General features: G+C 46.7%; 1 protein-coding gene across 1 annotated transcript; it reads left to right on the plus strand.

Annotated features, from left to right (window-relative positions):
- The first annotated feature begins 3,487 nt into the window (after positions 1-3,487).
- CCDC185 (coiled-coil domain containing 185) lies at positions 3,488-7,954 on the plus strand. Its single transcript, XM_069608628.1, has one exon. It carries the CDS (start codon positions 3,780-3,782, stop codon positions 5,517-5,519), a length of 1,740 nt encoding a protein of 579 aa, XP_069464729.1. The 5' UTR covers positions 3,488-3,779; the 3' UTR covers positions 5,520-7,954.
- The last annotated feature ends 1,832 nt before the right edge of the window (positions 7,955-9,786 follow it).

Here is a 9,786-nt window from a genome sequence, read left to right on the forward strand (position 1 = left end):
TCCTTTATTGCTTTGTTCAGCACTTTGAAACCTCCGGTTGCATTTTTTTCCAAGCATTTTCGATAGAAGGTTAGCGTTTTCCATATCACTATGGTTTTAAGCAAAGTTAATGCCAACTCTCTCCTTATCAACTCTATTGGCACAGATTTGGGAAGTTGTAGCACTTTTCGGCAGAATTGGCCTTCTAGAGTTGACCAGGTTTGTGTCGATATGGGTCTTGGTGATTCAACTCCATATGTCAGGGTGGGCACGACTTTCATCCCATAAAAAGTTACCAATGGTGTTAGGGTAAATCTGCAGTATCTTTTCATCAGGATTTTCCCTTGAGACGCTAAGTTGTTTGCTTTTCGTTTTAAACCTTTGATTCTTGGTTTTTCACTTTTGGTATTGTTTATGCAAACTCCCAGGTATGCCAGTGCCTCCACTTCCTGAATTTTTTTTCCGGTCAGCAGCCAGCCTGACTTACTAATTTTGTTTTTTCTCCCTCCTGGGCGCAGCTTCAGGATCCTCGATTTTCCTGGATTAATTACCATGCTGTTTGTGTCCACGTAATGTTGCAACGCCGTCAGTTCTTCTTTAAGTCATCCCTGCTCTTCCTCGTCTCAGTAACTGGAGGGTATTCAGTCTCACATGTATAGATCGATGTGGTATGGAAGTGAGGAAATATAGGGTGGGCCTCATTACTGAGTGGGGTAAAAAAAAAAAGATTTTGCAAGCAACCGACTCTGGTAACCAGAACTCAGTGTTTGCTCTTTGGGTGAAACGATGCAAAGATATTATGGCAGATGTTGACATTAAGCTAGACATATTACAAACTAATCCAGACCATGCAAAAAAAATGTTATGGAGACATGATTGGTGCTCAACCTGTGATCAAAAAAGTAACCACTGAATAATGAAATGCATTCCACATGATAAAAGAGCCCTTAACGAGATTCAAAACTTCTGGAAATTATTTCCCCGATATACAGCGAAGTACATACTTGAAATTTCATTTATTCTTGTTTAAAAAAAAAGAAAACACAAGTGTCTGGTGTGAAACTAAGAACACGAAACTAAGAACATGAATGTCCATTGCAGGCTTTGCAAATCCAACAAAGAAACACAAACACTTGACGTCGTTTTGCCCATTTCTCCGACAAGAAAGGACAAAACATCTGAGAAGATTTATTGAAAAACGTCCCGCTAAGCGCCAAAGGTTGATGGCAGATAATGTTCGATGAGACGGACAGGGCTTGGACTATTGCACTTTTTCTAGTGCTTATAATTATTGTAGATCTCCAAGTATTCTTGTGTGGTTCCAATATGAGCAAGTTTCCCCTTTTCTGTTTTTTTTTTGCAGCCTCTTCCACTATCTCGCCCTTAGTCTTTCGAAAGATTAATCTCAATAGAACACGTGTACAATCTGAAGAGTTTCTTTTCAGTATGTGGAGTATAAATGTGTAAGAATTTGATGTATTTTAAAAGGTTTGTAATAAATCGTATAAAATAAAAATAAAAATATATATTTATTAATTTTTTTTAAAGTAGGAGTTTGAGTGGTGTTAACAGCATTCTCCCAAGATCCTAGAAGGGGAAGTCTCTCCCCATGAGATCCTCCCGCTGAGTGCCAACCACAGGGGACTATCTGGTAGCAGCCTCACCTCACTGGCGTGATGGGAATGGGGCTCCCCCTCTGGGAGAAAGGACATCTCAGGATTCATCAACAGGGGCCAAATCCTAGTTTCACCACTAAACCCTAGTGTGTGAGCTTAAAAAAATACATTTTTTATCACTCTTGTATCTGCCAAAAATGGTTGCGTCCATGGAAGTGATTCAATTTTCATCTTTTCCTATTTACATTTTTTTTAAAAGCCTTCCACGTTTTACCACACAATAGAGTTGCTCCATTTATAATAGTGACCATTCATATGTTGCTACAAAGTTATTTGTCCCTTTGCAACATCTTTTAATGTCACAATCCATGATGCCCCCAACTATCAGAGAATGGCCACACTCCTTGTAATGTCATTTTCAATGATGTCATATCTGATGTGAATACAAAAGGTAAATTACAGGATTGCTAGGTCATTTGCCCCAAAGGGACTCAGATTTCTCTCCAGGTCTTGTCCTGGGATTTCCATCAGGTCAGTGCCCAATATGCACAGAATTTCTGCATGTTAATTTTTGTTATATGGTGTATGTTAAAGCCACTTAGAACCAACGTTATCGAAAATGACTACAAAGATAAATGATTGACTTTGTATGGATCCGCACATACGGCAGACTGCTCATGATGCGCATCCGCATCCAGGATCCTGCACAACTATTTAGCAAAGTTTGCCACCCTAGCAAGGAAGGAAAGAATTTAAGCACAGAAGAAAAGCGAGGCAAAGGCAGCAATTGATTAAAAAGTCAGCTGAAGAAAATATGTGTAGGTAGTGCTTTAAACGGGGTGAGAAATCGAGGGGGGGTGAAATGAGGGTGTGTGGCGTAAATGATGCCATTTCATTGGTGAAAATAATGGTGCTATGTCGTGGGTGCACAATTTCTTTTATTCAATAAACTGGTTGACACACAAAACCCAAGTAGTCAATTGGATTTAGTTTGTTTCATTCAACACCTACGGAATAGCAAAGTCCAATGTGGCGCTATCTAGTCACCTGCAGTGGACGGGTTAGAATCCCCTGCACGAAAATAAAAATAAAGAGTCCCAGCTCGACTGAGGTTTTGGGAGCCTGCTTAAAGGCCTGGATGTAGAAAAAGTGACTGGCAAAATAAATTAAGACACAAATGGGAGGAAACTACAGTTGGTGGGGAAGAAGAATTTCAACAACTGCTCATTCAAACCTGAATGAGGAACCCCGGGCACTATGGTGGAATAATCCCAAATAAATACCTCAATTAGCCAATAGAGTCAAGAAAGGTGGCTCAAAAGGAATTTTTAGAAGATAATTTTTATAGATTGGTATCGTCAAAAATACTTTGCATATGTTCATAACAAATTAATATATTGCATGTCTTCATAGGAAAACATGTTTTAAACAAAAGATTTCAATCAGTCAAGAAAAAAAATGAATAACATCACACAATTAAGTATGGATGTAACCAGTGCACTTACTTGCCAAGCACCTTACACTTTAATACACTTTAATAGGCTCTCAAACGTCAAAAAGAAAATTGGCTGTTTTCACCCGCCTGGGGAAAGAAACAGGTTCAGAAACGTGCGTGTGAAGTCCACTGGTACGAACTCAAGTCAAAAGATGGAAAGAAAGTATAGTAAGAGATGTCTAAGAAGCAGGAAAACAAGCACAAAAAATACATACAAGATAACAACAAAAAAGTGTAGGAGTCGTGACAAGAATTATGAGTAGTTTCGGGCAGAATTGGACATTTTTACAAAAACCTGGTTCCGTCAGTCGGAGTCTCGTACCCCAACGTGAAAAAATCGTGCCTCTGGGCGCTACCCCCGACAGGGTGTCTTATTGTGACGGCTGTCCGCGGTGTCAGTACCACGGCAGGAGGAGAGGCGAGGGAGGGGCCGGCCTGTCACTCTCCGGCCCTCAATGCTTCTCCGTCTCCCCGGTTACAAAGGCCAAGTGGCGTCTGTCAACAGAGCGCCTGAGGCGGCCAGGGAGATTAGCTCCGACTGATCCCTGAGTAGACACTGGCGCTACCCCGCCGACCCGCTGCCGCCGCCACGCACACCGCAGGACTTGTGACGCTCGGATGCACGCTGCGCCCCCCAACCTGTCTCCCTTCAGGTCGGGACAGTAAGCCGGGGGCGGGCGGGCGGAGGGATGGGGGACGCCGAGCCAGCGCAGCCGGTGCACTTGGACCTGTACAACTTTGAGGAGAAGCAGCACGAGGGCAGCCGCTATGTACTAACCAGCCCCCGGTCCCTGGAGGCCTGCGCCCGCCAAGGCGTCCGGCCTGTGCAGCTGCTGCACCGCCCCCTGGAGGAGTTCATGGACGAGAATCCCGGGGCACCCTTGCAGCTGGCGGCTGAGCTGTACGAGGCGCACGAGCGAGCGCGGCGACGCACGCTGCGTCTCTGCCAGGAGGAGCGTCAACGGCTGCAGTCTGACGAGAGGCGCGAGGAGCCGCCCGGCGACCACGGGGATCGCGCCAACTACCCCCGCGCCGCCCTGCAGCACGAGGAGCCACGGAAACCCGAGAAGCCAGCAGGGCGAAAGGAGGAGAAACCTGCCGTGCACAACGCACCCGACGCCGTACTGCGGCGGGTCACAGAGAGCAAGGATCCACCTCAGAATCAAGCCCGGCCAGTAAGGAAACTACCCGTGCGGCCAGAGGTTGCACCTGGCAAGAGCTTAAGCTTGGGTGACCTAAGAAGCTCGTTCTCTGCCGCGGGTCGCCAATTGCATCAGCTGGCGGCGGAGATCGAGCGTGAAGCGCAGGTGTCAGTACCAAAGCGTGACAAAAAGATTGCTGCATTGATGCTGCTCAAGCACCAGGAGGAGTGTGCATTGGAAAGAAAGCGGCTGGAGGCTGAGAAGGCATGGGAGGAGGTGAGGCGGCATGAGGTTCGCAGTCGGCGGCGGTTAGAGCGTGAACGCAAGGTGCAGCTGGGCCGACGCCTTCAGCGGTGGCAGCAAGACCTTGCAGAGCGGCGGGCACGCGTTTGCAAGGAGGAGCAGATGGCAATTGAGGTTGCAAGTGGTGAGAACCGTCGGCAGCAACATGCCGAGGAGGAGGTAGACCGCCGTCGCCAAGAGCTGGACAGCATTCGGCAGAGAGCCGAGAGTCGCCGGCAGGGCCTGGAACGGGTGCGGCGAGAGCGTGATATTTCGGGTCGAGTGGCACGGGAGCGAGGTGGGCGACGACTGCAACAGCGCCTAGGCCGGGCGTTGCAGGCCAGAATACAGCACGAGGCACAGGAGCGCCGAAGACTGCGGGTGCAGAATGAACAGGCTAAACAACGTCACTCAAATTTGCGTGATATAGTCGAAAACCAGGCACGTGCAGAGGAGCTGCTACGCCGCCTTAGCCTCGAGCACAAGGCGCAGAAATCACAGGAGGCCTATAAGCAGGTATTGGGGGAGCGCAGTAAGGAGCTGCGTGAGAGAGCAGCCCGAGAGGAGGAGCAGATCCAGCGGGCACAGGGTCGTGTAGAACACCAGCAGAAGGAACAAGACCAACACAAGCGGCAGCTTCTGCGGCTCAGTGAACACAGGATACAGCAGGCCAGGGAACAGGCCCAGTTGAGCCTCCAGGACAGAGCAGAGCGCACCCGCGAGGTCAACACCCTGAAGGAACGTGTGCACCATATCCTGCTTCTGAGGGTGGCTGAGGAGGAGGAGATCCACCGGCGTGAGGTGGAGCATTCCATCCTCAAGAAGGACCGCAAGAGTGACAAGCTGTTGCGGGAGAAGGAGGCCATTCTAGAAGAGGCCCGTAAAGTGGCTCGTGCCTCCTTTCAGATGCGGGAAAAGGTGCGGGAGCAGACCAAGGGAAGAACATTTGACCAGATGGTGCTAGAGGCTCAGCTAAATGCCAGCCTCATTAAGGAGAGCAAGTGAGATGGGGTCCTGCTGCTTAAATCTTCAGCCCAGTCATTGGCTACATTTTCTCAGGCACACACTATGGCAGTGGTGGATGACACATAGACTGCACAAATATGAATCACAAGGACAACTTTTTCAACCAAAAGAAAATAAATGACTGCTTAAAATGGCATTTTGCTGTTACAGTTGAGAATGTAAAGCTGTTCATTGTAGATTTATGTGAGATTTCAAGCTTTCAAATTGTTATTAGACCACGAATGTTAGGCAAGAAGGATGTATATTCCTGTTGGTGCTTATTTTGTACTGGTACCTCCAACAGGAACAGAAATGTTGTACAGAGGTTACATGCAATTGAAACTGAAAACGTGGGAATGAATACTTAGGAAAGCCTAGTAAGGACTTCATTAGAGAATGCTACATGCTTATAATAGACTGCTAATTTGGTTAAGTGAACAGCAATGAATAGAGCGTGTGAAAAACACAATTTTAAAGTTATGTATACTTAGAAGACGATGGCCCTCATTATAGGTTTGCCATTATGCCGTCGGTAATTCTGGCATGATAACGGCAACCCTGCCTTACTGTTTCCGCCAACTGATATCCCTGTAGTGCCGGGATGTTACGAACAATGGAGTGCCAGTAAGTTCCCATTCCCATGGAGTCTCATAGGATTCTATGGGATGGAATTACTGGTAGTACAGGTGCTGGTGATTCCAGCAATTATTTGCCGTTACGGACCTGATCTACCAGCAGGTCAGGTCAGGTCTGCCGGGAGATCCGTGGCCCCCACTGGCAAACTTGAAGTGTACTGGTTCGGAAAAAATGTCAGCTGGAATTAGCAGAATTATTTTCAGAACCAGCACTGTTGTATTAAGGCTCAATGGCCCTCATTACGATACTGGCGCTAAACCATGGCGCTATTAGCACCATGGTTGGTCCCGGTATCGTAATGAGTCCGCCAATTTTCAATGGGGAATTACCACCCCATTCCAAGGTTGGCGGAGCGGAAATTTCCCATTGAACATTGGCCCATTCCCATTTTTGCCCCATAGGGCTCAATGGGACTGGGGAAGGCGGTACTTACCTCGAGAGTCCCTTTGCGGGTCCCTACTTTAACGGCTGGTCTAGACCAGCCGTTCAGGTCGGGTCCCGCAAAGGGACCTCGTAGTAAGGCGCTAAGTGTTTAACGGCGCTGCAGCCTTTTACGGCGCTGTTAAACACTTAGCGCCAGGGTCCTAATGAGGGCCAATGTCTTGTAAGTGAACTTCACTAAATTGAAAGTGGATGCAGTCATGCATAGACTTAGCCTCAAGTGTCTTTAAAACAGTTATTGAGCAAACGTAGGTGTCCCAGATTTTGTGGTATAGGGCATTAACATGAGTTCCTGATTTAACTGTTTTAGCCACTCCTAGAATTAGTGAAAAAATTAAAATGCTTGGTCTATTGGGTGAAACATTGTGTTAAAATGGATCAAACAAATGAGCAGAACAAATTGTTATACCAAATAATAAGACATAAGAAAGGAATTGTATCATTTGGAAATGTAATGTCTACTGGGACTTGTAAGAGTCAATGTAATACGTTTCCACGAGCTGGGAGTATGATTCTATTGAAAAAAGTAGCTCGAAAGATGAGCTGCTATTATCTACTGTAATTAAAGAACTTAGTGAACGCTATCTTTTATTACATGTTATATTAAATTTAAAGAAGCTTCTCAGACGGGCAATATGCACTTGAAAATGCAGTACCTGAGCGAGATTAAGGGCCTGATTTACAAAGCCTTTTTCAATGGTATTGTGCCTGCGTCAAACGCTTTTGTATTGTTGGGAGCTGGTGGAGGAGGGAGGAAACTGGGAGGAATTGGGGACAAGTAAGCAGCATACTAGTCCAGTGGCCTAATCTTAAAATCCCAAAAGAAGGACACTTGGAGAGGCATTTGAAATGCTGCAAGAGAACAACAGTTTTAAGGGAATGTGCAACATTAAGCTTTTAAAGCAAATTGTATAAAAGAATGACATTTACATTTGTAAGTCATAATTATGTCAAAACAATAAACATTTTAAAACAATAAATACAAAAGTAAAACCAGAGGCACCCTTTAAAATGTTCCCTAAGGAGTTCTTTGAGAAATGGTCATAATTGAGGGGTGACATTTGTATGTATGTACAGGATTTATAAAGCACAGACCTAGCTTAAAAGCAACAGAGCGCTGTTTATAGTGCTGTAGCCACAATGTTACAGGCATGGTTCACTGATAAAGGAGGTTGCCGGTATGTGTAATGGAACAGGGGTGCTTTGATTTAAGTTATCAGCATTTGGCTGAATGTTATTTGAAGAGTAAGGTCTTGTCCTTCCTGAAGTGTTGGAGGGAGGAAGCCAGTCAGATGTGCTTTGCTAACTTTTTCTAGACACTGGGTGCATAGCAGTAAAATAAATGTTTCTTATTTTTCCTTGTTCTGTTTCCATTCTAGCAATGGTGTTTCTGGTGATGCGTTGGTCTCTGGAGATTGTGAGTTTCTCCAGCTGATGGAGTGGTGTTTTGGATAGGACTACTTTGTAGGGGATGCATGCTGTCCACATGATACATACTTGAAATTGAAGCCAGTGAAGTTCCTTGAGGAAGGGGGTGATATGATATGAGTGCACTTCCACTGCAGCAGGACCAGAGCGAGCAGCCTGGTAACAACTTCCCTGCCCCCATCTGCACAACGAGGCGCCTGTGGTGAGGAACATGGCCGCTGCCATGTGTAATAACATCAGTTGCTCCTCGAAGGCTCCGGAGAGCCCCTCAGCTGATTGGCTGTCTTCCCGGACATCAGGAAGCGCATCCCCAAGCTGGGAGGCGCAGGCGGTGCTGATGCAAGGCCGTGATTTAAGGCCAGGAGGTCTCTCTGCCAGTCTTAAGCGGCGACGCAGAGCTCATGCTGCCTGCTACTTTATGTCCTCTGCACAGCGGTATGATCCGGTGCCGTACCATAGGTCAGCCCGAAAGCCTCAGGCTGCTATCTGAATACCAAGCAAACAAACCGACCTGGCCACTTAAACTTATATTTGCAACATATATCACTGTTTGCCCCCAAGCCCATTCCTTAAATCAGCCGCACCCTTTAACCATGGGCTCCCCCACCCCAAATGTATCTGCCGCCATCAATCCAGCCAAAGAGTCCATGTTACACTCATCCCCTTCAGCTGCCCCAGAAGCTTTGATATTGCATGGGCTGCCGCCACAAGCCCTACATGCTCCTCCCAGATGTTCAAGGCACACCCTCATCAGCCCTAAAATTGTGCAAGGCCACCCAAGCCTACTGGCTTGCAGCATCTCAACACTCATAATAAAGGCCCAACCTACTGGCTGCACAGTGAAAGACAATGCCGTAGACGAGTCTGCCGTGCCGCAAAGCCTTGAATCAAGAAACAGCAACCTGCGTCTCCCCACATACCAGTTATTCCGACCTGCATATCCCAGCCCAACTATTTTAAGAAACTACTGTCTCAGAGTGCGCACAGTGAGGTACTCCTCAGTGGCACACCAGCCCTGAATGCCTTACAATTGTTGGCAAACCCACACAGATAGCCAGTGTTGACTCGATTCTACCATCGTACCCTCATCATCAAAAGACTGCCCATGAACACCCCCCAACAAGTAGGAGATGGCCTGTCCCAATGCCAGAGCCGTTCTTTGGATCACCAATGACACTGTACCCATCAAAGAGCTGAATGCAGCCAACTCTACCCATATGCTCTGCCCAATTAATGGGCACAACCCCCTCTGCTACAGCATCCCGAACTGCCACAAACAGGGCATCACCAACCAACATGTTAGCACCCTCAGCAGTGCTTGTATCCCACCTGAAAATAATATGAATGTCGCCAGCACAGCTTTGACTACCTACACTAAAGGCAGCTGCCGATCTGTAGATGTACATGAGTATGCCCGTAACCCAAATGTGACTGTGAGCATAAATGCTATAAATGTTTTCCCCTTCTTGCCTCCAGCCACACTGTTATTGCCTGTAGCCCAAATGTTCATGCCAATAACAGCACTCCTAGCCTTATCTCGAATGACACAATTGTTTACTTCCTAGCTCCTAATGTGAACATGCATGCCCATAGCCCAAATGCTTACACCTACCCTTAAACCACCAATCCTACCAACCATAACCCTTACATACCGTCTGATAACCTAAACCCAGCCAACACCATTGCACCTAAGGAGACAACCTTAAGTCCACTAGCAGGGGACCACCACCTGGACTATGCATTTATTAATGTTTTCTCCCTA

The sequence above is a fragment of the Ambystoma mexicanum genome, chromosome 4q (genome assembly GCF_040938575.1).
Source record: "Ambystoma mexicanum isolate Mex_15411 chromosome 4q, UKY_AmexF1_1, whole genome shotgun sequence".
Lineage (NCBI taxonomy): Eukaryota > Metazoa > Chordata > Amphibia > Caudata > Ambystomatidae > Ambystoma > Ambystoma mexicanum.